This window comes from Meles meles, chromosome 18, assembly GCF_922984935.1.
Source record: "Meles meles chromosome 18, mMelMel3.1 paternal haplotype, whole genome shotgun sequence".
Taxonomy (NCBI): Eukaryota; Metazoa; Chordata; class Mammalia; order Carnivora; family Mustelidae; genus Meles; species Meles meles.
The window spans coordinates 34,333,826-34,361,393 of NC_060083.1; the positions used below are offsets into that span (position 1 = coordinate 34,333,826).

The 27,568-nt window shown below is 40.4% G+C and overlaps 1 protein-coding gene across 3 annotated transcripts; it reads left to right on the forward strand.

Moving 5' to 3' along the window:
* On the forward strand, nucleotides 1-27,568 carry MMD (monocyte to macrophage differentiation associated). 3 transcript variants are annotated; one of them, XM_045984252.1, is made up of 7 exons: nucleotides 1-293; nucleotides 7,490-7,571; nucleotides 11,612-11,772; nucleotides 15,622-15,696; nucleotides 17,654-17,755; nucleotides 19,645-19,714; nucleotides 25,658-27,568. In XM_045984252.1, the coding sequence occupies exons 1-7, from the start codon at nucleotides 268-270 to the stop codon at nucleotides 25,856-25,858; spliced, it is 717 nt and encodes a 238-aa protein (XP_045840208.1). In that variant the 5' UTR covers nucleotides 1-267; the 3' UTR covers nucleotides 25,859-27,568. The 3 variants fall into 3 exon arrangements, with proteins under 3 accessions (XP_045840208.1, XP_045840210.1, XP_045840209.1); XM_045984254.1 differs by lacking the exon at nucleotides 25,658-27,568 and adding an exon at nucleotides 20,728-20,784; XM_045984253.1 differs by lacking the exon at nucleotides 15,622-15,696.

Consider the following 27,568-nt stretch of genomic DNA (forward strand, 5'->3'; position numbering starts at 1 on the left):
GCCCGGGGGCGGAGGAGCCGGGAGGCGGGAGGCGGGAGGCGGGAGGCGCCGGGGCCGTTTAAGCGGCTTCCCTCCCGCCCCCAGCCGCCCGGTTTGGCCCCGGCTCTGTCCCGACCCCCGGCCTGGCCCACTCAGCCTTGCCCTGCCGAGCGGTCCGCCGGGCACACGGGCGGCCTCCGGAGCAGCCCAAGCCGATGAGGGCCGCGCGCCCTGCCGCCGGCGCTGACGAGACGGAGCTCCCGGCCCCCGAGGAGGAGCGGAGGATCAATGCGGTTCAAGAATCGATTCCAGCGGTGAGAGAGGGATGGTGCCCCTGCCCCACTGCCCGTGCCGGCAGCGGGTCCCAGATTCCGCCTCGTCCGGAGTGGGATCCGGCTCCTCACCTGGTTCCATCCCCCCCCGCGGATCCCGCGCCTTGGCTGGGGACCAGCTCCCGGGGGATTCCCCGCCCTGTGGTCTCTGGGCGATCCCCTTCCTCCGAGGACCGCGATTTCATGCGTGACTCGGGTTCCCAGACCCCGAACCCCGAGCCTGCCCTCCTTCCAGGGGATCCCATTGCTCACCCGACTTCATCCTACCTACCCCATCCCGGCAGGGCTCGTGCCTTGCCCTGAGGACCGGAACCCCAGCCCCAGACGCCGACCCCGTTTCCTCCAACCCTGGCTTTGGCCTCCACCCCTTATCCCCAGGTCTCCCGGGGCGCACGGAACAGGGGTCGGGCAGCTGCTGCGCCCTGCAGCTAGATTTGTCGTAAAACGGGGTGCTGGGCGTTTTAGCGCTTTGTCTGTGATGGGTCCTAGTAACAGGGAAACTGAGGCATGCTCCGCTGGTTTAGCCTTTCCTGGCCAGGTCCAGGCCTTGCTAATTCTCCAAGCTTGCTGGTTTAGCGTCCAAGGGAGGTGCTGTGTTGGGCACTGCGAAGGGACAAGTTAGTATTCGGGTGGTGAGAGCTGCTGTTGAGGCGCCTGTGTTAGGAAATGAGGAGGAGGAACCTAGGAGGTGCCACCGGAAGGTTGGCCAGCAGCTCATTCACTGGAGAGCCGGTGGGAACGCCAGCCTAGGGAAGCACGGTGGCCTTAATCCTGGCTCCGGTCTCTGACATTTAGCAATGGATGGAGGCTGGCGCATGGTTCTGAGAGGAAGCTCTGGGCTTTTTTTTTTTTCTAATTCTTCTTCGTTTTAAGTGGGTGAAAGTTCATCTCCCCTATGTTTCACTCTCCATCCTTTGTCTGAATCTGTCAGCCGTGGCCCCATTCCCAGACCTTCACTAGCAAGCAAGCTTGGTGTGCAGTGATGGGGAATTTGAAAGAAGAAAAGGAATGCATGGAAATCATCCAGGGAGGTTATTGTTGAGTTTTTAGACACTGCCTTTTATTTCAGAATTTCAAACCGCACTCCCCCCCCCCTTTTCCAACCTCCTAAGCCATTTGATGCTCACTCCCCCATTATGCTTCTCTCATTCCTCCCCTGGTCCCAAAGGGTAAGGAAGCCAGAATTGCATAGGAAGAGTTGGGGTGGGCCGTACCATTAGAAGGGTGATGAGTTTGAAGACTTGGATTAACTTAACGGATACTGCTTATCACTCAAGAGTGTTGAATGCCTGGCACCATTCCCTTGGTGGGATCATCCTATCAGTGCTTCTGAAGGCAAAAAGGAATCATGATGTCTGGCTTTAGAACATGAAGTCAGGAATGAAGGTTAGAGGGGCCTTAAGAGAGAAAGTAACATGCATTCAAGTATGATTGGTAAAGCCCTATGCATGTGGTTTGTTTGATTTGGTTTTACTTCTTTGAACATCTGTGCGCTTCCTGTTTTCAGAGAACAGTGGCAATATTCTGTGAAATTACCCTTCCTTATTTGATTGAATTTGTATTTCTTTCCTATCCTTTGAATTCTCCTCAAGAAAGGGGGGGGGGAAGGCTTTTTACACAAACGTTAAAACAATGTTAAGGGAAATGGGAAACCAAAAAACCCCTTCATTTCAGATCCTACAGTCTCAGCTGATTGAACTACTTTTGCTGGATGCTAATCTGCCCAGTCCTTATTATCAGTGTAGTAATGTAATTTTGTGCTCTACTTCATTCATTTAAAGATGAAAAATAGAGGCATTTCTTTTGGTGTGGCACAGACTTTGTAATCTTCTCAGTGACTGCACAGTATCAATGGATATTTAACATTTATTTTCTTGATGGCACTTACACCCACCCTGATTTTCTTTGAAGACTGAATGATCACATAATTTCTTGTTTTTCTATTACAGACAAAATTGGAAAGCTATTTCTCAGGGTAACTTTGAACTTGGACATAAAGCCTGCAAATACAAATTAACAAAGCCCTTTTAGTGTATTGTACAACATCAAAATGTTGGGAGTACTATTAATCATCTCTTCAAGGCACGTTCCTTATATATCTTTTGAGCATTCAGAAAAGTTATTGGCAAGTAAATGATAGAGAAACTAGAGAGAGGGACATACTGTCTTTGACTGCATGTGTTACTTCTGATAGATTTATCAAGAGTCCCTTGAAGAACATTTGATTGCAGTAAAAACATTTCATTAGGCCATAGTTTGTGGCTATGTCTGAATTACAAGAAATGGACACCTTGCTGGTTTGTTCATAATGGAAATGTGGTGCTCATTTTTGGTTTGGAAAAACTTCCAGAGTTCTGCATTTGTGCAGAGGAAGGCTGTGAAGAAATTTAGCCCGCTGTCCTAAGTGGAGGGCTTTCTGCATGCATGGCTTCTCGAAAAGTTTAGGATGTGAAAAATGCCACTGGGACACAGAGCATATTTTCTCTTGCTTTATCCTTTCCCCATCTGAGTCTGCCCCCACACCTTCCTCTCCCAGAGTCATTTTCTCCCTATTACAGCATCTCTGACTGATTAGAATAATTGCTAACATTTATTGAGTGTTTACTTGAGCCAGCTCAAGTAAAGTGGCTGGGTATTTTTGTATTACTCATCTCATTCTCAACTCTAACCCTGGAAGAGAAAATTTTATACCCATTTAATAGATAAGCAAATAGGGTTAGAGAATAAAAGAGAACTTGCCACAGTCAGATGGCTAGGAAAGGACAGACCCATTTCAATTCAACTTCCTGTCCCTCTCTACCACTACGCTGCCAGTTCACCTTTGACTATCTCCCTGCTTACACAATATCATGTGCATAGCACTGAGGTCTGGGACCCACAGAACTTCTACTGTATGGTGTCGGTGCATTCTCATTTCTCCAGCCTTGCCACCGAAAATCCAAGGAAAAGGATACTCCTTGATTCAGAGCTCCAGCCTTGTGACCACTGGTTAGCTTCAAACTGATTATGTGATATAAAGCACCTTACTCTCCAGAGTTAGGAAGTCTTCCCGGACTGCCTGTTGCCTTTTTTTAAACATGTTCTTAGAGCACTGAATTACAGGCATGGGATAGTCTCCTTATACATGTGCCTTCTCTCTTTATTTAATAATTAAGATAATTTAAGACAGTCTACCACTGTCACCCCCTCTGGCAATGGACACTTTTCCTGAATAACATGCTCACTCATGAACTGGCTAATAATAAGGTGCTGTGTATAGGGACTGGCTTATGTTGCTCCATCAAGTGGTGTTGAAAGAGCCCTGGAATATCCATGGTCTTAGCCTTTAAGAATTTTCTTTTCATGAGATTCAAGGTTCTTTTGGTGCTAATACTGCCTGTTTCTCTTTGTTACATATAGAACCTGTTGGATCCCTAGTGAAACTAATTGACAGCGAGATATCTCTGGGTTAAGCTAAAATAGTTAAGCAACAGGCAGAATTTCTATCTTTCTGTTCATTCAACACTTACTTATTAAGTTCTAGTAATAAGCTGGGTTTTGTGCTTGGGACTGGAAGTGAAATCGTGGCCAAGAAGGCCTTCATGGAATTCACATTACAGTGGGGAAAGATGAAATTTTAAAAATACACAAATTGATAAAAACTTATTTTTACTTATTCTGGTAAGGGCTCTGGTAGGCTGGGGAGGGCTGAAATGATACTTTGGGTAGGATGGGCAGGAAAACCTCTAAGGAGGTGACATTTGAGCTCAGCCTGACAGGTGAGGAGAATTGAATCTTCTGGAGAAAAATGTCCTAGGCAGAAGTAAACAGCAAACACAAACAGATAACCTTGGTGGTTTGAGGAGCAGAAAGGAGGTGGTGTAGCTAGAAGGTGGAGAGTGAGAGGAAGGTGGCTTCCTAAGGCTGCAGAAGCAATGGGGGCCCAGCTGTGGGCCACTTTGGGAAGCCAGAGGCAGGTTTTAAGCCAGGGTTGGGGTGTATGCTGTGATCTGGTTTTCATATAGTCTATTGTGGCTGCTGAATGAAGAGAAGAGTCTGTAATGGGGACAAGCAGGGAGACCAACTGAGAGATTTGTATTCATGTAGACCAGAGATGTCAGTGTCTTAATGTATAAGGTAGGGTCTGTGGAACTGTAGAGAGTAGGTTGATCTGGAATGTATTTGGAAGTAGTAGTCTTCCCATTGGAGAATGGGGAAGACATAGGAATCAGGGACAACTTCTGAGATTTGACCTTGGGTCTCAGAGATTTGCTGGTGGGTCATAGATTTACTTTCAGAAGGCACAGTGCTTTGGGCTCTCTGTTCCTTCTCTCTAGAGTTTTGAAATTTTGTCATGGGGGACTGGGGGTTTAAAAATGCTGGGTAAGGGGAAGCAAGATAGAGTGTCAAAAGAGAAAGTGAGGAGACTAGTGAACAAACCTGACTAAATAATAGTTTTATAAGGGGCATCTGGGAGGCTCAGCTGGTTAAGCATCAGAGTCTTGATTTTGGCTCAGGTCATGAACTCAGGTCATGAGACTGAGTCTGCTTCTGGCTCAGTGCTGTGCATGGAGCCTGTTTAAGATTCTTTCTCACTCCCTCTGCCCTTTCCCCCTCAAAAAACCTAAATAATAGCTTTATTAAAGTGTGTTTTCCATACCCAGGACTAAATTACCTTCCCTCAAACCCTGTAAAACCTGCTGGATACTCTCTTCTAGCATCAGATAACCAACTGTTAGGATTACTCCTCCTTAGGTAGAAGCGGCTTCCATAAATGGGTGCTGTTTTCTGTAACACTTGAGAACCCTTTTCATTCTTTTTGGGGGAAGAGAAGAGAATAGATTAGGTTCAGCGTGTGGGAGTTAATTTGCATTTTAATTCGGCTTTTCCATTTAGGTTTTAGGAATGATTTCTTCAGAAGACTATGTTGGAGGCTTGACTGCATTGTAAATTTCTCAGCAGAACACTTGTGTGGTGGTTTTTGACTGAGCCCTGGACAGTGGTGGGGTTCTCGAAGACTTGCTCTTCCCTTGCCTTATTATGGGAATCTCACTGTGGCAGTAAGAGACAACCTGAAGTCACATGGGTGGGATATTTTTCTCTACAACTTATGAGTTTATTTTTACTCTGAGTGATTCCAGGTGGGCAGGGACGAAGCTGTCACAAACATGGCCATTCAGCTTCTTAGCTTTTGGGAGAAAATGTGAAAGTCTATCCCTGTTGCTGTGTAATGGGTTGACTATTTTTAGATTGAGCTGCCAGAGATATAAATTGCTATTTTAGTCTTCAGCCTGGTGGTGGGTAGACAAACCTTACTTACTGCACCCTAAACAGAACACTCTCAATTTAATCTACCCTCTACCATTTTGGAGCCTTGCTCTTGACCCTTTAAAATTTCTAATAGGGTATGCTACTTATAGCTCTGTTGTTATGTCTGGGGGTGATGAGGTAGATCCTTGAATGCTTGGGATGCTTTTAAAGCATTCTTCTCAAGAGTGCAATTATTTTCCTCTTTACTAATAAGCGCTATGTAGCAATACTCTCGTCCCTTAGGAAATTAGTAAAATTACTTAAAGGATTAGCAGGGGAGAAAAATTTATTTCATCTATGTGCGAGAATAGCTTGGATAAATTCTGAAGCTGTTAAATGTCTATTTCTCTTAAACAGTTTTCAAACCCATCTGGCAAATTCCATTCAATAAGATATATTCTGCACACTAGTTAGATAACTAACCCATTGGTTGTCCAAGTGAGATATCGTCACCATGCCAAATTCATTTCCTATTGGATTTTCTACCCAAACTCTCTATATTAAGTTGAATGAAACTGCCATTTTCTTTTTATTTATTTGCTCTAAGCATGACAGCCCCTTTTAATTCAGGGAGAAAATGCTAGTCTTTTGTTCCTAAACCAGGCATTGTTTAGGATGGCTTGACCATGTGCTTCAGACCCGGCTCTGCCATTTGGTTCAGCCTGGTACTATTTTTCATCATAGTAATAGTAAGATGTGACTGGTTAGAACTCGTTGGTGGCAGATGACAAAATCTCCCTCCTTTCCCCCATCTTAAAGTAGTTTAAGCAAAAGGATAATTTCTAGCGCAAAGCCTGCTGCCATCTTGCAGGCTCCAAGCACAGGAATGTAGAGGGGCCTCCGAGACCGATATGCTCTGAGAGCTTTTGTACCTCTCTGTTTCTCTGCATCTGCTTCTTTTGGGCAGCTGCTTCATCATCTTCCTGAATTTACATCTCCCCTTTTTCAGAGAACAGACTAAACCAGCATCCCTCATGAAACATGGCATGGGTGAGGGTTGGGTTTCAGAGGATCCTCACCTCCACACCGAAGGGGAAGAAAGTTGTTCATATCTTCAGGTCCCATAGTATTCATGGTTTTCACTTTTTTGCTACTTCCACAAAGTTGGCCCAAAGGGAAGTGTGGAATGTGGGTATGTGTCTATATGTATAACCAATTTTGATATTAGATACATACACACATTTGTATGTATGTATGAATTTTATAGCCAGGATATCAGGTACTAGTTGTATATTTGGATTTGAAACTAAACTGTTTTAACTCTGGAAGAATGCAGGTAAAAACAAACCTCTAGTTTAGGTGGCCTAGAGGTAGCCAGGTATCATTTATTTAAACTGTCTGGTGCTGGAACAGGTAATGCAATATAGGGAAACTAGTTGGGCGGGCCTGCTAATCGTGGAATGTAGGGTGTAAAGATCTCCATGTATAATGCTTTATAATTTTGAGAGAGAAAACTGAAACCTTGCTTTGTATTCCTTTTAACTGAATGGCAGTTACTGGCATTTGTAAAGTTTAGAAAGATTGTCTTGCCTTTTTTCCCTGAGATTTAACATTTGGTTGCCTTTTTTTTATTCATAATTTTTTTAGCATGGGGGTTATGAGCTGAAGAAGGTGGATATAATTGATTGCTGTTTGCTTCTAATTGGTAGAGGTTTCTCTTTTGAATAAACTGAAAGAATATTTAATCCAATAAACTAGGGCATTTGCTTTTGGATCATGGCTGTTAGCTCAGTTTACACCTGTTTAGCGGCTTTGGTCTTGTTCCCGTAACTAGGTGTTTCCAGCAGCCTCCTCTTCAATTAGAATAGACCAAACAGTATTGGCAGCCTTCCCCATTGCTCTTTACACCCTTTGAGCGTGTCTCATGTGATGTCTTTTTGTTTGTCCAGGTTCATGAACCACCGGGCCCCAGCCAATGGCCGCTACAAACCAACCTGTTATGAACATGCTGCTAACTGTTACACACATGCAGTGAGTATGCATTTTCTACCCTTTGCATCCTTCCCAGAGGGCTCTGGTGGGAGGAGCGGCCATTATCTCTAGTACCCTCAGCCCGATTAGTTAGATATACCTATCTCTGTGACCTCACCTACCAGGGCATCAGTGCTGGGTCATGTTACCAGAAGCTCTGTGAGCACATCAAACCCTTCGAGTGCTCTGCCAGCTCTGTACATCCTAAACTGACACTCTGACAAGATCTTCTGTAGAAGAATAGTTAAGTACCCTAGTTATAGGAAAATCAAAAAGACAACTATTTATGAGGAGGAATGTCACCTCTGGAATGAAGTGAATCATCTTTTCAAGACAGTCACCTGTGTTCATGGGCCAAGGAGAGTTCACAATGTTGTTGAAAAAGTGTTTTTTCTTACCAAGTGATCCCTTGAAACAGTAGCCACCCCATCCCCATCTCCATAGAATCCACTGCTTTTCAGAGCAGATGTTTCTGCACATTGTGGAAGAAAAAGCTGATTTGATCCCTAATTCTTAGGGAACTTTTTCTTTCTCATAAAAGCAAAACATGCTCATTGTAAGAAATTTAGAAAATACTGAAGAATATATAAGAAAAACAAAACCACCCAGAAACAAATTAATGCTTTGGTGCATTTCTTTTATTTGTGTGTTATGTTCATGAATATGTATTTTCAGATTTTTTTTTTAAGATTTTATTTATTTATTTGACAGACAGAAATCACAAGTAGGCAGAGAGGCAGGCAGAGAGAGAGAGGAGGAAGCAGGCTCCCCACTGAATAGAGAGCCCAATGTGGGGCTCCATCCCAGGACCCTGGGATCATGACCTGAGCCAAAGGCAGAGGCTTTAACTCACTGAGCCACCCAGGCACCCCGACATTTAGTGAGACTTTAGAGGGAAGGGAGGTAGCTGCTATAAAGCTGAAGATCAGAAAAAGAGGAGGCCAACTTAATTCTTTCATGAAGAGTGTTTAGAACAGGCTAATGTAATTATTTTAGACCGTGTTAATACATATGTCATTATAATAAAATTTGCTTGAATTCGATTGTGCTTTTTCATATCTTTAATCTTTTTTTTTTTAATTTATTTATTTGGCAGACAGAGATGACAAGTAGGCAGAGAGGCAGGCAGAGAGAGAGGAGGAAGCAGGCTCCAAAGCATGGAGCCTGATGTGGGGCTCGATCCCAGGACCCTGGGATCATGACCTGAGCTGAAGGCAGAGGCTTTAACCCACTGAGCCACCCAGGCGCCCCGTCGGATCTTTAATCTTCTTCCCCAAAGAATAGTTACAGTGTTTTCTATAAAGAATAATGATGCCAAATAAACCCCTAATAAACTGGGTTCTAATAGATTCCTTTATAATCTAATAGAACAATGCCATTTGGTCATTCCTTAGCATAAATCAAACTTTATGAAGCATCTGTGTTATGTATTGTAATGGTGTAGTTCAGGTAATACTTATTAATACTGAAACATCATCCTAATTTATCACTGCATGTCCTTTTGCTTTAGGTGCTAAAAAGACTTTTATTTAAATAATTAATATGCTGGAATCTTGCTAAAGGGAAAAATTAGTACCTGACATGCCTGCCCTGGATTCCATAAATGAGCTTCCTTAATGAAGTTCTGGAGTAACCTCTCTAGTGGACAGTCTCCCTGGACCCGACTGAGATTCTGGGGAAGGATTTAGTGAAATTCTTTATAGATTTGAGCTGACCCCTGTCTTTGCCTTAGTGACACACTTACATGGAGTGAGCTTTGACCAGAGGGTCAAAATGTTTAGAGTACAAGCATGGACTAAAGAATGCATGGCCTGGGGGTGCCTGGGTGGCTCAGTCCTTAAGCATCTGCCTTCAGCTCAGGTCATGATCCCAGAGTCCTGGGATTGAGCTCCGCATCAGGCTTCTTGCTCCATGGGAAGCCTGCTTCTCCTTCTTCTACTCCCCCTGCTTGTGTTCCCTTTCTCGCCATCTCTCTCTGTGTCAAATAAATAAATAAAATCTTTTAAAAAAGAAAGAAGGGAAGAAAGAAAGAAAAAAAGAGAAAAAGAAAAGAAAGAAAGAGTGGCCTAATTTGATTGTCTTTGATACCTATCAGACTATCCATCTTTTATTCTGACCAGACATTGGATGAATTTAACAGCTAAAAATAAAATTACTTCCAAAAATAATTGCCCACAGGCCCATAAGAAAAGGTTTTAGGTCTGTATGTGTGTATTTAAGTCTAGGGGAGGATTAAGATATAAAGAATATAGGGGTGCCTGGGTGGCTCAGTGGGTTAAACCTCTGCCTTTGGCTCAGGTCATGGTCTCGGGGTCCTGGGATCGAGACCCACATTGGGCTGTCTGCTCTGCGGGGAGCCTGTTTCCCTCGCTCTCTCTCTCTGCCTGCCTCTTTGCCTACTTGTGATCTCTGTCTGTCAAATAAGTAAATAAAATCTTAAAAAAAAAAAAAGATATAAGGAATATAAAAATTTGAGTAATAATTTATTTGGCCTCTTCCTTCATTCATTGCTCCAATATACATCCATTACTTTTTCTATTTACCAACTACAAAATACTCATGAAAGTTACGGGTCCAGTGCCATGATAGTTTCTGTACCACCGACACATGAAAGTAATCAATGAAATGTTTGTTCCTTAGCATTATGTTGAACACTTAAATGTAACAGTTTGGCTATTAAGATGCACAGATCACCTTTAGGAATATTATTTGCTGGAGACAGACTTGAATGATCCCTTATCTCTTCTGGGTATGTCATAAGTTAAGGAATACTTGTATAAAACAAGAAAAACTCACAAAAACCCCATGTTAATTTTTTAGAACAGAAAATGTCGTCTTATTAAACTTACTAAACTGTATCCTGATTTTTTTACTTTCAGAGAGCAGTAAGATTTCTAAAACAGACAAGACAAAAACTTCCATCATCATCATTTCATTAAAGAGCATACTTTAACATGAGAAAGCAGAAAGGACATAGTCTCAAAATAAATTAAGTTCTATCTTATGAAAAATTTACTTTGTTATCATTAATTTTCTCATATCGTCTGGGTCAGTGAAAACTTCAGCATTTGAGATTCAATGCTGATCTTATTTAGAGATACACTGTTGCAAGAGGGCAAAAGTAGGTATTGGGGGGAAAAAGATAAGATTGCTAAAGCTTTCTTTCTTTGCCAGGTATGCTTATTCTAATATCTAATAAAGTAGTTTATTTTTCTTGAGGATGTTTATTATTATAAAATGTTTACCACTCTTCAATTTTACTGTGAGCTAAAAACTTCTCAACAAAGATGAAGTCTTCAAAAAAAAAAAGTTTACTAGTGATACTCATATGACAGACACTGAAATTTGTGTCCATGGGAAGTAACTATGGTAGAGTAAGCAAAATTCTCTTAAGATTATGGTCTCTTAAAATTACTTGACTAGGTGAGAATGGATTACCCTTGCTTACTTGAAAGGTGCTATTAAAAATAAATAATTGTCACTTGGCACTAGTTCCCAAATTGGTGGAATGTACAGGTCCAAACTAAAAATCAGAACATGACTTGCACAGTTAATTTTTTTGTATGTGGTATACATTATAATACTTCTTGATTCTATTCATTCACTTAACCCTTTGCTGAAATACTGAGATTTCAGTAGTTCAGGGGGGAAATAGGAAAGAACATTTAAAGATAGGACCTCCCTACAAAATTTGGGTACATGCTTGGCATTTGAATATTTTAAGTACCTACTTTAAATCACATTAGAGAACAGGGTGAAACACATTCTTATGTAATGAAATTAGGATAAAAAAATACCTGCTTTGCCACCATTGAGTAATGTATCCTGTATCGTGTATTTGGATACCCAGTGGTGGGCATGGTTCCTGGGCCCTGAATGGTACTTGCTGTCACCAGTGTAGCCACCAACCACTCCATCCCCGAGAGGCAAGTGTTTAAAATGATCTTTCTAAAATTGTCCCTGGGAAACCTATGTATTTTTAGCAAAGGGGGCAATTTCGCCAAACCCAGGGTATTTACTCTTGTTTGCCTTTCCCTTAGTTCCTCATTGTTCCGGCCATCGTGGGCAGTGCCCTCCTGCATCGGCTGTCAGACGACTGCTGGGAAAAGATCACTGCGTGGATTTACGGGATGGGCCTCTGCGCCCTCTTCATCGTTTCCACAGTATTTCACATTGTGTCGTGGAAGAAGAGCCACTTAAGGTACTGTGATTGGCTTGCTAGTTCCCCTGATCAGAAGAGCAGACTTAGGGTAGCCTCCCCTACTGGCATGTTTCAGTCGGGTTGAAGCTACAGAGTAGACACACATTTTCTTGCCCTGTAGACTATAATGCTATACCATTATAGTCAAGACATTTCCAATGGATTGGACAGACTTTGAGAACCCCCTTATGTATCTAAGAAAGCAGGCCTTTCTCAGCAGCCACCAGCAAAACCACACTGCTTCCCCAGGACTTACATCGTAAAATCCCGAGACCTGTCTTTTAATGTTGTCAAACACAGGACCTAATAGAGTGCAGCAGCTGTGGGGTAGTAACAGAGAACACTGAACTCGGAGTCAGCCCAGCCCGCCACTCAGGCTTGTGTAAGTCCTGACCCCATGGAGCCTTAGTTTCTTCCTCACTAAAATGGAAATAACAGGGGCGCCTGGGTGGCTCAGAGGGTTAAACCTCTGCCTTCAGCTCAGGTCATGATCTCAGGGTCCTGGGATTGAGCCCCACATCGGGCTCCCAGTGGGGAGCCTTGTTCCCCCTCTCTCTCTGCCTCTCTGCCTAGCTTGTGATCTCTCTTTCCCTCCCTGTCAAATAAATAGATAAATAAATAAAAATCTAAAATAATAATAATAATAATAAATTTTTATCGGGCTCTCTGCTCAGCAGGGAACCTGCTTCCTCCTCTGCCTGCCTCTCTGCCTACTTGTGATCTCTCCCTCTGTCAAATAAATAAATAAAATCTTAAAAAAAATAATAATAATAAATTTAAAAAAAAACATGCCCAGTGATCATAGATAGGTGAATGAGATAACACATGCCAGAGTGATTTGAAAATTACAAATGACCAGGACTTTGTCATGTAAGGAGGTTTGCTACAGTTTAGGTTTACTGGTTTGCAAAGTTCAGCTTTCAGAATTAAGTCCTGTGTATCGATTCAAACAGAATTCACATATTAGCTGTCAGGTACTTTCCAACTCAAAGCAGGCTCGCTAGCCTCCTAATAAGGACATAAAAGCATTCCTCCTTTGAGTGAGGGATTAATTTGGGTGAATACAAAAGGAGAAGCACATCATTTAGTTGCTGATGGAATACATTTGGTACAACCCAAAAGTGCAGAATTTATTTTTGTAAAAGGAGGATTCAGCGCAAACTTAGAGTGTTTTAAAATAATAGAATATAGCTTTTGGTTTTACAAAATGCGCCCCCCCAAATCTCAAATAATTCAAACAATCTCATATTAAAAAGACATGTGTTATTTAAGAATAGGGTTTAGGATTCATAAGAGGATTATTTGTCTCCTTACAAGTAGAATCATAGTTTAAGAGCAGGAAGGATTCTTAGGGGTCATCTAATACAGATCCCTTAATTTTCACCTGGAGAAACTGAGGCTCAGAAATGGCGTCTTGCCCGGTCAGTGAGACTAGCAGAGTCTGATCATTCCTGGACCTCTGACTCCCAGTCCGGGGTTTTTCACCCACACCCTTCTCAATACTGCTTATACTTACCAGCCTGCTACCTGTGCCTATAAGTTCCTTACCTAAAATAAAACCACAGCATGGGATCATGAGGACTTGCTGGTGTGTATTCACAAGAGAGCCTCCAAAGTACCTGCCTCCCCAGAACACACTGTCACAGAGACCAGAGGCCAGAGTACTTCATTATCTTCCTGGCACAATCAACGCTTGTGGTTGCCTCAGCTGACTGGGCTTTGATGTCTATATTTCTGAATCAATAAAGAGTTGGAGATGCATACTTCGGTATTCAGGGCCTCCCTCCCGGGGGGCTAGAGAAGGTGTAATAGAAACCAAGCTCTCTTGAACTTTGAAATTGTACTGTTAGAATCAAGCTACATGTGGATTTTTGCTCTGCATTACTTTTTTTATATTTCCAAATATAGCCTTATTTAGAAGCAAGGGAATGAGCATTTATTGAGTACCTACTGTGTGCTAGATGTTGTGCTAGTGAACACGTGGCTACGTGATCTCATTTAATGCTCACAAATACTCTATGATAGAAATGTTGTCATTTCTATTTTCCCTGGGAGGAAAGAGGGTCAGAGAAGCTGGGGTGGATCTTGAATAAAATTATAGGTCTGACTTTACCTGCTCTAACCAGTGCATAGCAATCTAGAAAGCTGAATTAGAAAGTCCCCAGACCTGGCTAGGAATCACAATCATCCAAAGAGTTTAAAAAAATATAAAAGATTCTCTTCCCTCCATTCCCTACCTCATGTTTTAGCCATTTTAAAAATTATAATCTTCTGGACTAGAGTTTATGACTCTATTTTTATAAGCTTCCCAGGTGATTGTGATATGCAGTCAAGTTTGAGAAGCATTAATCTAGTGTTTGCTTTTTTAGACCTGTGACCTAAATTATTTTCACTTCACTAATATATGACTAACAATAACCGTGACTAAAACGTCCTCAGCTTGCTTTGGTCGACACTGTATATGTGGTGAAGGAAAATCTAACACTAGCCCTAAACCAAACCACAGCTATCACCCCTTGGACACTGAAAATGGATTCAAGATGATGCGGTACATTCATACTACTAAATCACCTCATAAAGGGCAGATTCTGTCTAACCTACTGTCTAATCTGTTCACCTCTGTGAACCAGGTCTTTGTACACTTCCTAAATTTTCAGTTTTGGAAGGAGGAACTCAGAAATCCAGGTGGTTATTTGCTTGCAGCAAATGAGGTTTTTTTTTTTTTTTTTTGGTTTTGGTTGTTCCTGTTCCTGCATTAGTTTCTGAATGTCCTTTATTATAACTTATTGTATACACTAAGATATTTAAAGTGAGAGCTTCTTTGAAGACATTCTAAGATGAAGAACTAATTCATGCTCTGAACTGAGTGATAGGGGTCGAGGGGTGGTCTGCCCTCAAGGAATTTCATTTTTCTGTTACAGTAAATCTAAAAGAAATGGAAAACATCAGCATAGACAGATTTTGTTTGTTTATTTACATGGTAAATATCATACGTGTAAGCTTAAAAGTATTGTAAAATTTCTCATTGTGGCTTCGTATTATTAAAAATAGCTGTTTGGGGGCGCCTGGGTGGCTCAGTGGGTTAAGCCTCTGCCTTCGGCTCAGGTCATGATCTTAGGGTCCGGGGATCGAGCCCCAAATCAGGCTCTCTGCTCAGCAGGGAGTCTGCTTCCCCATCCCTCTCTCTGCCTGCCTCTCTGCCTACTTGTACTCTCTCTATCTCTTAAATTAAAAAAAAAAAAAAAATAGCTGTGTGAAGATGTATGAAGATGTGGTTCATATATACAATGGAATATTACTCAGCCATCAGAAAGGATGAATACCTACCATTTACACTGACATGGATGGAACTGGAGGGTATTATGCTAAGTGAAATAACTCAGTCAGAGAAAGATAATTATCATATGGTTTAATTCGTGTAGAATATAAGGAATAGTGTAGGCAACATAGGGGAAGCGAAGGAAAACTGAATGGGAAGAAATGAGAGACGGAGACAAACCATGAGAGAATCTTGACTCCAGGAAACACACTGAGGGTTATGGAAACAGGTGGGTGGGAGGATAGGGTAACTGGGGGATGGGCATTAAGGGGGCATGTGACATGATGAGCACTGGGTATTACATGCAACTAATGAATCAACTGAACATGATATCAAAAATTAATGATGTACTCACGTTGGCTAATTGAATTTAAATTTTAAAAAATAGCTATGTGACTTTGAAAGCCAAGTTATAACTTCCCCAAGAAACTGGAATAGGAATGGAAATTACAACATGGTGGAGTGATAAACTATGCTGCCAGTCTGAAAGTTTTCTAAAAACTTTGCCTTACTTGTTTTTCCCCCACTAGGACAGTGGAGCATTGTTTTCACATGTGTGATAGAATGGTTATTTATTTCTTCATTGCTGCTTCTTACGCTCCATGGTAAGATACTATCTTTCTACTTTTGAAGGTAGTGTTTTGGGGATAGAATTTCTGTCCTTCCTTCCTTCCCTTCCTCCTGTCCCTGCCCCATGCATATACCTTATCCCTATCCCTCCAACACACGTGAATACATGTTTTGTGTTTTTTAACTTGGGTCAGATTGCAGATTTTAAGGGAAGAATGTCACTGCTGTTCAGAATATTTATCTGGTATTGGATTGTTTAAGACAAAGTGCCAGGAACTTGTGTGTAGGTAGCACACTCACTTTTGAAATATGTCACATTTGGCTTCCATGTTCTTTCTGTATACTGCTGCTGTTCACAATACTTGGACATCTAATCATTCAAGTGGAAATGCTATAAATACGTATGAGGAAAACAAGCTCACTTTGATCTACAGTTCACTTCACAGCACAGTAGCTACTATATATGGAGTGTGCTTCTCATTTCTGTAGCTGTATGAGTAAGAAAACTAATTAGTTAGCTATTTAAAACACCTAGAATTCTGGCTCAGTGGGTGGAGCCTGCAACTCTTAATCTCGGGATCATGAATTTGAGCCCTATGTTGGGTGTAGAGATTACTTAAAAAAAAAAAAAAAACCTGAAATACTAAAAAAATAAAATACCTAGTATTCTGTTCAATTTTTGCTCTTTTTGCCCTTTTGTTAAGAGATCAGATAGAATCTTTTGTGGCCTGAAACCTCCGATTAAAGGAACATTAGAGTCCCTCTATTAAGACATGGTCAGTTTTAAACACTCAGAAATTCATTTTGTGCCATCAACTGCAGTAGTCAGTAGAAACAGCAGGCCTCTGCATTCTGACATACACAGCATCCATCATTAAAAAGAAACCTAATTATCTTCTGGAGTAAAAAAGTGTGTTCTCTCCCTAATACTTGTCACTAAATTACAGTGGTGCATCCTATTGGAGAAAGAACACTTACAGGCTTTTGGAAAGTATCCCCGACTTAAAATAAGGAAATAAAATTTTTAAAAGCTCGGGAATCAAATATTACAGTAAACAACCTGTTCGCATGTAGTTTTCAATAGGTAGGTGGTACATTTTCTGTTTAGAAATAATAATTTTATAGTCATAGCCAATCAGAATAACATTTGGGTGTTTTCTGATAACTATTCTTTCTTGTTTTTAAGATTTTATTTATTTATTTGACACATAGAGAGAGAACAGAAGTAGGCAGAGAGGCAGGCAGAGAGAGAGGGGGAAGCAGGCTCCCTGCTGAGCAGAGAGTCGGATGCTGGGCTCGATCCCCGGACACTGAGACCATGACCTGGGCCGAAGGCAGAAGCTTAATCCACTGAACCACCCAGGTGCCCCTCTCATAGCTATTCTTAGTATGAAATGAGTACAGATGAATTTGCAGCATCTTAAAATTCAAGCTTTACAAGAGCCCATGGTTAAATTCTGACAAAATGTCTTTCATAATATATGTTGAGCTAAAGCTAATTCTTCTCATGTTCTCTCTTGGCAGAGATACTGGTAATGGAGATACTTGGTCTGTGTATTAGGTATCTGCTGTGGATATGTGATCCTGGTTGAGGATTCTGTTCAGGGTTTTCATTAAGCTTTGTAAGCACTCTGCTCCCAAATATATTATCAGAATTAAGCTGATTTGACAGCAGCTGCCTAATAAGGAAAGTCGGGCATCACAGGTGTGGTGGGACTCACTTCTGCATATCTCCTTTTAGCTGGTTCTATTTTTAAACTATGTTGGAACTAATTCTAAGTCTTAAAGGTCAACTGACAATTTTATCTTTGAATTATTAATTTTACCCAAATTGCCTAAATACCTCCATGGCATGTTGAATGCCTCATTATCCTGGTTTTATGTTAGCAGCACTTGCTTCCCCAGTTTTCAAGCCTAGAGGAAAACAAAGGCCCTGTGAATTCCCTTCATTTATCACTTCTGTTCTTTGTTGTCATGTTTATATTTTTTTAGGTTAAATCTCCGTGAACTTGGACCCCTGGCATCTCATATGCGTTGGTTTATCTGGCTCATGGCAGCTGGAGGAACCATTTATGTATTTCTCTACCATGAAAAGTAAGAAAAAATAATTTACATTTGATAGTTTTAAAATTAACTACCTAAATTTTATCAACATTATAACACAATTTGTTTTATACTTGCACTTCAGAATAGTAGAAATACATAAATAGAATATATATTGCTTTTAACAAGTCTTTGAAACCATTTGGCGTTCATTACTGGTAGACAGATTGCTGTGGGAAGAGCTGAATGGCACATGTGTGATAGGATGCATCTGAGGGACAGACGGACTGCCATTTTAGTCAGTTGGGTATTACTTGACATCCTCAGGTGGCAGGCCTTATCAGCAAACTAACCTTATCCTCTGTGATTCATACTTACAACATGAGAAAAAAAACTACTTTTCAAAGTTTCAGTGAAGATTGAAGACAATGTTAGTTCTAGAACAACATTTACCTAGATAGCAAACCAGAAAACATCCCAAACTAGGATTCTCTGAGAAAGGGGATATTTGGAAGAGCGTCCAAACTCTTAATATCCTAATCATGAGGCACATTTTTTAACCCATTATTTATAGTTCATAGTGGTAAGTATTAAGCAATATAAAAAGGAAAGCTTATTGAAATTTAGCATCACGGCTCTAGAGGAGACCTTCAAAGTCATCTATTCCAGCTTCATGCTTAAAAAAAAAAAATGAGACCATTTAGGATGCACATCAAATTAGCGATTCATCTAGAATTAGGACCCAAGTGTCCTAGTTCTTACTTCATGGCTCTCTTCATTATTTCACATGCCTGAATTTGAGAAACTCAGAAGTATGAAATCATTGTCCTTGAGTATAGTTTATTAGTTTATCTATTGTCATTGGCAGAATGGCTCTAAGAATTGAACATAATTTGTGTTTATCACAAAGTATTAAATTGTTTCCTCTTTTCAGAGGAAAATGGCAGCTTTCAGTAACTTCTGACTTTGAAATTCACTTAAATGTATTTTGACCACAATTAGCTATTCTGAGTGGTGTTACATAGTATATATATAAATCCGAGGGAACAGTTTGCTTCTTGGGCTCAAACCCCTAACTTGTACCCTTGAATAGAATAGAAAGTAAAGTAAAACAGCTATCTTTTCTCCTTTTACAGGGCTCCTCTTACACCAAACCCACAAACTCATTCTTCCCAGTTCCCTGATAAGATTACTTCAGAGTAGACTCTAGAGTATAAAACACAGAGAATGAGATGTGATTGGCCCTTGGCCATTTGAGTTGGACAGATATTAGGGAGTGCCTAACTCATGCCAGGTACTATGCTAGGTCTTGTAGATCTGAACATAAATGAAACTTGGCCCCTGCCTCCAAGGAGCTTAGAACCTATGATTAGGCAGAAATGTAAGCTGAATTTTAGTATAGTGTATTTCTTAGCATTTTCAGACATTCTGTAGCCTAACAGGATGAGCCTTACAAATCAGAGTTTGTACAGATGCAAAATAAAGAGACAAACAAAACTACATGCCCTTCATTCCTTAGGGCTACCATCCTTTTGCCAATGATAAACCCGGCCCCACGCAGCATCCCTGTCTCTCATAATTTCAGTTTCTTGTAGCTGTGGATTGGAGTGGTGATGAGGACAAACACTCTGGGATTGGGAAGGGGAATATGCATGGGGATTGGATGCAATAATAACACCTTTTGGTAGCAAACATTTTCCAAGTCACATGTGGCATTTGATGCCATTTCAGTTCTGTAAGAAATGCTAGTTAATTGTGACTCAACTACAGTATTTTAATTAGATGCCTAGTGGTCTCCTACTGGGAAAATATATTCATTGGAATAGTTGGAGAGTTTGCATCTCTTTTTCAAAAAAAAGGCGGGGGGGGGGGGAAGCTGGTATGGAAATAGTCTAAGTACTGTAGGGATAGATACAATTAACTGCCTTTCTATCCTGCAGGTACAAGGTGGTTGAGCTCTTTTTCTATCTCACAATGGGGTTTTCTCCAGCTTTGGTGGTGACATCAATGGTAAGAAATGGCTTCATAATTTTAACTATTTTACCTTATTTCCTTTTAAATTCTGGGAACCCTTCATTTGTGCATAGATATGATATGTAGTTTTTCTTTCTGAAGTTATGACATCGCCATTAACTCCAAAGAAAAAGGTATATAAATAAGAAAGTGCCTGCAATCTATACTAGCTCCTGGTTGTAATTTGGAGAAGTTATATACTAAAGTGTGTTTGATAGTATGTGTTGCTTTTGGATAGTATGGATTGCCATTCTGTTCACCCCACCCTTCTCCCAAAAAGGCATGAGGTCACCAGCTGATAGGCATTTTTACCTAAATTGTTTAGTGTCTTAACCATAAATCCATGAAGGAGGGTAAATTTTTTGATGTCTTATAATGAAAAACAAAAAACTATGAATTACTGACTTCCTTAATCTTAAGAATTAGAAGGACCACAAGAGGTCAGTTGTGTCAATGTTTTATGTAGTATTTCCCAAAAGTCTTCACTCTTTTCTTTCACTTGCTTTTAAGTCATATATATCTTACTTCTTTTTCTCAGAGAAGTACATTTTTTTTTTTTTTAAACTTTGCTTGAAAATTTCTTTTGAGGGCTTCATGGGTGGAGATGTAACATTACCTACAGTAGGCAGTCAGTAGGTATGTTTTGAACTCCCTTTCAGATTGAATTGCTATTGAGAAATCTATGTGTATCTATCAGTCAGTCTGAAAGAAAAGCATATCATTATTGCCTTGTGATCCCATCCAACTGGTTACTTTGTGCCATTAGCTTATGTAGGGCTATCAGCTTCAGTGTCTTAGGCTCTGCATTTTTTTGGCATTAGCCATTGTGTTAATTAAGGAACTCATAATGTGTCTAGTTTGAATTCTTTTCTCAGTCTACAAAGGTCAGAAGAATTGTACCTATAATTTCATCCCTGTGCCTGTGAGCTAAGAATGTATATAGTCCCTACGCTGGTCACAAAAATACCTGTAAAAGGTTTAGAAGTTAAAGGTTTGCTTGTTTTTTTCAGAGGAGAGGTCTTATGAGAATGTGTCAAAATATGTTTCTTTAAGGTAAGAGCTTTGTGATAGCTTTAATAATTACCTAGCACCAAAAATAAATATAGTTTAGTTGGTAAAGGCAACAGGGAATAGTGAAAGGAAGGAGGTGAGTGATGGAAACAAGAAAATTTGCCTTAAAGGCCATATAGTTAGAGGGCAATTCAGGACACCCAAAGCAACATAAGCAAGGTTTGTGTGTGTAGGTTACTAATCATTAGAGTAGAACATCAAATAAATTCCCTTGGGGTATCATAAGAGCAGGTTTATCCAGTATTTTTACTAGCCTAAATCTTGGCATTTTCACAAGTTGTACATAGTCGGTGACTGACGTTTATGATAGTCAAACAGGATAATCCTCACATTTCCCCTCTCTTCCCCCCATAGAACTTTTACCAAGCAGGAACCTACAATTCATTTTAAATAAGAAACTACCATAAAGTTTTATAATGTCTTTGGGAAAAGCGTAGGCTGCTATGGGAACACATGACCCAAGCACCAAAGGAAATGATGTTCACATTGATTCATAAAGACAAGAAAGAGCCTAGGGATAATAAGGATGATGCAGGTAGGATAGGAAAGAATATGGCATGAAGGAAGCCCTGGAGAGGGGAAAGAACTAGCACCTTTGAAGAACTGAAAATAGTTCATTGTTTGGAACATGAATGTGTGTACCTGTTTGAGTGTGCCTCTATGCATTTGGTGGGTAATTATGCAAATTGCATAAGTCTTTTAATAAAGCTGGAGAGCTAGACAGAGACCAGATCAAAAAGAACCTCATAAGCCATGTGAACTAACAAACAGTATGACTGGACACTCAGAGCTTTGATTCTGGTCAGAATATTGGGCTATCAGAGACTCTTCTCCCTAAAGAATGATGAAAAACTGGCAAAGTATTTGAAACAACTGTCTCTTGGCATTGGACCACAGACACAAGACTGTTCCTTGAGGGAACAGAAACCAAAAGATGAGCTTCAGATTTGTCCGTTTTCTCCCTGGGGACACTTTCCAAACTGCGACAAAAGAAAGTAAGCTAGAGAGCAGCAGTCAGGGTGGAGGAAACAGAAATCAGTATTTTAGCTACTGAGCCTGCTTCAGTTTGGGGGTAGGATTCTGGAGAAAGGGGAGCTTCACAAAGAAGTGTCTCCAGAAATCTACAAAGGACTTTCTCTGAGTCCTTGCCCAAATATTACACTGAATCTGTGCAGGGCAAGACTCTGCATGCCCTGGCCAAGAGTGGCTCTTGGACAGCTATGAGATAATGGAGAGTCTGAAAGTGTTTGGTGCTGGAAGAGATCAGAGGCCAGACAGCCATATGTGGAAAGACCATGCTGAACAACTCAGGTGTTCAACTGAACCTAGCAAGTCAACCTCCACACCTTACAAGAACTACTCTAGCTCTAGAGTGAGGACTGCCCTGGAACTGCCATAACAAAGCCCCGAAACAGACCTGGAAATGATAAAATTGGTCCTCTGTACATAAACTGCCTACCAGAACAAAACTCAGCATTACTGAAAGGAAGACAACAAAATCCATACTCTAACACCTTGGCATCCATTTATCCAAATAGATATTACTAGATAAGCAAGAAAATGTGACACCACACACCTAAGGAAAAACAAGTCAATAGAAACAGATCCGAAGGTGACAGAGATGTTGAAATTAGCATGTGAGGCCTTTAAAACATAATGAGTGAACAAATGAAGAATCTCAGAAAAGAAATGGAACTACAAAAAAAGAAATGAGTGGAAATTCTAGATTTGAAAACAATATGTATTAAGAAAAAAACTTTTTGGAGAGGTTAACAAAAACTGGATTCTGCAGAAAAAAAGATCAATGAACTTGAAAATGCATGGACATGCTAGAAACTGGGAGAAAATATTTGTTCTATATGTATCTGACAAAGGACATGTATGTGGAATATATAAAATACTCCAAATGAATAATAAAGAGCCAATCCTATAAAAATGTGTAAAACACTTGAACAGACACTTCACAAGGAAAGGTACACACATATCTAGTAGGTCCTTGAAAGAGTCCTCAACATCATTAGTCATCAGGAAATGAAAATTAAAACCTCAATGTGCTACCAGACTACACCCTGGAGAATTATTAAAATTAAAAAGACAGCACCAAATTCTGGCAAAGATGTGAAATAACAGGAACCCCAACTCATTGTTAGGGGTAGTGTAATATGTTATAATATTTTGGAAAACTGTTTAGCCATTATAAAGTTAAACATGAATTTATGACTCAATAGGTACTACCCAACAGAAATGAAAACCTGTATCTACAAAAAGACCTCCATAAGCCCCAGATGGAAAGAACTGATAAACAAATTATTTTAAATAAATCAAAGGAATGCTCAGTAATAAAAAGGAATGATTGACATAGATAAGACATGCAGGAATCTCAAAACTATTATATTAAGCAAAAAAAAAAAAAAAAAAAGCCAGACACAAAAATAGGTGTACAGTATGATTCCATTTATGTGATGTTCTAAAATAGACTTAGTCTGTGGTAATTGTAGCAGTAAGAACAATGGTTGCCTTGGTGGACGAGACTGCACAGAATTGGGAGGGGGTATTGGGGTAATTGTCTCTCTTGATCCGGGTATGGGTTAAATAGGTGTATGCATTTATCAAGATCCATGATATTCACTTAATATTTATGCATTACACTCTGTAAATTAATCATCAATTTAAAAAATGACCCATTTCCTCCCCCCACCCCCCAAAAAGAGAATATAAGTTCAGGAACCAGAATTGGACCAGACTTGGAAGTTCAGGAACCAGGAACTTGGTTCAAATCCTGATTCTGACACTAAACACTATGTGGCTTTGAGCAAATTATGTAATCTTCTCTGCTTAAGTTTTCTCATCTGTAAAGTTGGGATACTAAGAGAACCTAATTTAGGGTTGTGAAGATTAAATGAGTAAATATATGAGTACACTTTGGACAGTTACTGGGGTAGAGTAACAGTGTAATGACACAGGTAATGAAGAAAACGGGTTCTGTTCTAGGATTAATTATGTTCTGGTTCTGTGAAAGTTGACAAGTTAAATACGGTGTCTTAAGGAACTGTTACCAGAAAGTATGTCAGAACCAACCTCTATATGTGCGTTGGTCTCTTGCTTATTATTTTAGTGGAAAGAAAAAAAAAGTGGTGTCTTTTGAGCAGTGACCAGCTCTATGGCTTTGTTCAGGTTACTTCATTCCTCTGGTTCCACTGTCTTCATCTCTAAAATATGGAGGTTTTGTTATGTTAGATGAGTGACTTTTTACTGTTTGGGAATTATATGCCCCTTTGAGAATCTGATGAAGACCTAGAAAAATTTTAATTAATAGATATCATTTGCTTTGTAACCTTTAAGAAATAATAAATGTGTGGTATTTGTGGGTTTTTTTTTTTTTTGAAGTGTTGGGTTTTTTTTTTTTTTTAAAGATTTTATTTATTTATTTGACAGAGAGAGATCACAAGTAGGCAGAGAGGCAGGCAGAGAGAGAGGAGGAAGCAGGCTCCCCACGGAGCAGAGAGCCCGATGCGGGGCTCAATCCCAGGACCCTGAGATCATGACCTGAGCCGAAGGCAGCGGCTTAATCCACTGAGCCACCCAGGCGCCCCGGGTTTTTTGTTTTTGATCAAAATCAATCTGGCTAACTTAACATCTTATAAAAGTTAAGGAGAAATCTCTTATCAGTTGATTTGGGTTGGCTCCTTCCCCATCTTTTGATCTTACAAAAACACTGGGAGCTTACGTGAACTTTGAAGAAAGGACTCATCCCTACCTGTGGCTCTACATCCTCATGCCTGGTTCTTAGCTCGTGGTTGTCCATTGCTGCCGCTGTCTAGGTGCATGGGGGCCCATTCGAGTTGGTGGCTCCATAAGGGCTTTACCATGCTCCCTGCTGGACCTGGCTGTAGTCTAAGGCTCCAGGGCTCATGAGCTTGCAGTCACCGGTGCCCAGGCCTCTGGGACATCCACACACCCATCCCCTTCCAGGGCTTGCCACAGTCTGGCTTAGCTTTTCACCACCCTGCAGAACCTGAGACCTTTCTATTCCTAGTCCTCAGGAATCTAGGGGACTTGAATTGTTCATCAGCCTCCTAAGCCCTGCCTCTCTGTTCCTTTCCCCTCATTCATACAGCCCAGTTTAATTTTGAAGATAGGCCTGGGTCTTGGAAAACCAAAAGCAGCCTAAAAATTCTCTTTTTTGTGTTAAAGCACATGTGACTCTGAACTTCCTCCTGAGCTAAGAAACGCCTAGACTCACAGACAAAAAGGCCTGGCAACATCTAGAAGGTCAGGAACTATGTTATCCTTGCGTGCTGTCTGATCTCCGAGGTCACTTGTAGCTGTGATTTGCCCATGTCAGCCATAAGGGAGCTCTAAGCTCACACAAGCAGGGGAAGTCTCAGAAAAGCAATCAGTGTAGAACAGAGTCTGAGGAGGATAAGGGAAGTGAAAACCCGGTCAGAAAACCCTGTTGGAGATGTCAATTAGAATTAGAAATGCAGTGGTGTGGGCTCGCCTCAGAAGGGAAGAAAGCTCTTAAAGGAGAAGACGAAAACCGAAGATTGTCTTCTTTAAACTGAACTCCCGTGTCTGGATGTGACTGCAGGCAGCTTCAGCATAGCCTGGATAGATGAGCAGAGTGTGCTGCTTTTACTGTGGCGCCTGTAGCCCGACTGCTCATCCCACTCAAGACAGCCAGCCCCTAAGGGTAATCCAGGTTGACGGATGAGGGACTTTCTAAGTTCATGTTTACCGATCAGGATGCTGTCTGTGCGGCTCATTGTCTAGAAGATCAGCAGGCTTCGGGGGAATTGCAATGATCTCTTTAGTTTGTCACCTCAAGAGTAACATCAAAACCTCTTTCTTTTTTTCCTCTGTTGACAGAATAACACTGATGGACTTCATGAACTTGCCTGTGGGGGCTTAATTTATTGCCTGGGAGTTGTGTTCTTCAAGAGTGATGGCATCATTCCATTTGCCCATGCCATCTGGCACCTGTTTGTGGCCACGGCAGCTGCAGTGCATTACTATGCCATTTGGAAATACCTTTATCGAAGTCCAACAGACTTCAGGCGACATTTATGACCAGTCTGTACTAGGTCTTGAAACCAGTATTATTTCAATTATGGCACTTGGGGAGTGGGATAAGAGCTGAAAGTTGCACAGAGGAAAAAAAAAAAAAAGAAGAAGACAACAGCACTGACTTTCTTTATATCTTTTGAATATAATTACTGTGAAAGTATAAAAGCTGTGTTCTGGAATTTTCCCCCTCACAGCAGATAAATAAGGTAGTGAATTAATTATTCATTCCATTCCACTATCATGAAGGACTCCGGATAGACTTGGCCAACCGATGTTTACAAAACAGAATTTTGTATTTTAATTTTACAGATTTTACTACATGATTTTTCTAAATTACTAGGTCAGGCTGTAAAAGTCAGTGCAACAACAAAGCTTCCTTTATAAGAGAAAATTGTTTCTATCACTTTCCCATTAGCTATGTGAAGAATCATGGACAGAACTTACACTACTTTTACCATGTTTCATCTTGGCATAACATGGTTATTTTTTAAATAGAAATTTTCATTTTTTGTAAATTTTTAAAGACTTTCATTGAAGTGCATCTCTGCAGTTCCTCATTCACGTGAATTTTTGCAGCAAGCTGTCAACATTCCACAAACGAACAAACATTATACCTCTTCTGATAGTTTTATTAAGCCTAGAGAAATTGCCAATTTTTAAAAATTGCGGTTTTCCAAACTTTTCTGCCAACCTCTGACTCTGAATTCCATGCTGCTTTGGGCCATATACTTGACCTAGTTTGGTTTACCAGTGATGGAAAAGTATTTTGATATCATTAACTTTTTCAAAAGATTCAACTTTTTCTCTATGCCTTTGCCATGTTTTCTTCAGGATCTCTTTCAGCAGTGGATGAGTATTCACATCTGTATTCTGATGGTATTACTGGAGTGGTCATCCACTGAAGACTCCTGAAGAGTGTTGTGAATTACACTGAGTAGTGGTATTGCCTGTTTGGTGCCCGTCGGTTAAGTCATTGTCACTTAGCTTAATATTATCCGTTTGATGCTCATTTTCAATTGTGGAATTAGATGTACAAATTCACATTCCTATCTTACCCCTGCATCTCCTGATGATAGTTTTTTCTTTTCCATAAAAGAATATTTAAAGCATTGTTTGACAGATAGAAACTCATGCATCTGTAGTTCATGGGTTTTATCCTGGCTCAGTGGAGTGGTATTTAATATATTATTTTTTGGTTTGCCTTCAGTGTCTTATATTAAGATTAACATTAGCTGCATTGTTTATTACTCTCCTGTTGGTGTTTTAATAAATGAAATAACCTTGCCTTTAGAACCGTGCTGATAACGACTGTTTGCTAGATTTGGTTTGATCAGTGAAAGAATTGGCTTGACGACACATTTAGGCTTATTCATTGAAATTTTGTACTGATGTGGCTTGAAAAGAGGGTTTATTTTGGGTGTGCATATTTAGAACTCTCTGATTTGGGTGAATTACATGGGAATAAAGAACAGAAGAAGTGGTATTTGCTGGTAAATTCTTAAATAGGCAAGGTGCCCAGTGATAACACCAACCAGACCACTCCTATCTGCATGATTCTGAACATCCTGATGCCTGTTATTTTGTGTATATTCTGTTTTTAATATATTAACTTTTGTGGATTCATTTAAAGTCTGCTCAAAAGTAACACTGTCGAAATCACCAAAATGTATGTAAAAAATTGTGCTGTAGACTAGAATAAAATTGTTACTTGGA

Coding starts and splice junctions, on each gene's coding strand:
- MMD (XM_045984252.1), top strand. CDS start 268: ATGCGGTTCAAGAATCGATTCCAGCG. Junction 7,572..11,611: donor CTAACTGTTACACACATGCA/GTGAGTATGCAT, acceptor CCTTTCCCTTAG/TTCCTCATTGTTCCGGCCAT. Junction 11,773..15,621: donor TGGAAGAAGAGCCACTTAAG/GTACTGTGATTG, acceptor TTCCCCCACTAG/GACAGTGGAGCATTGTTTTC.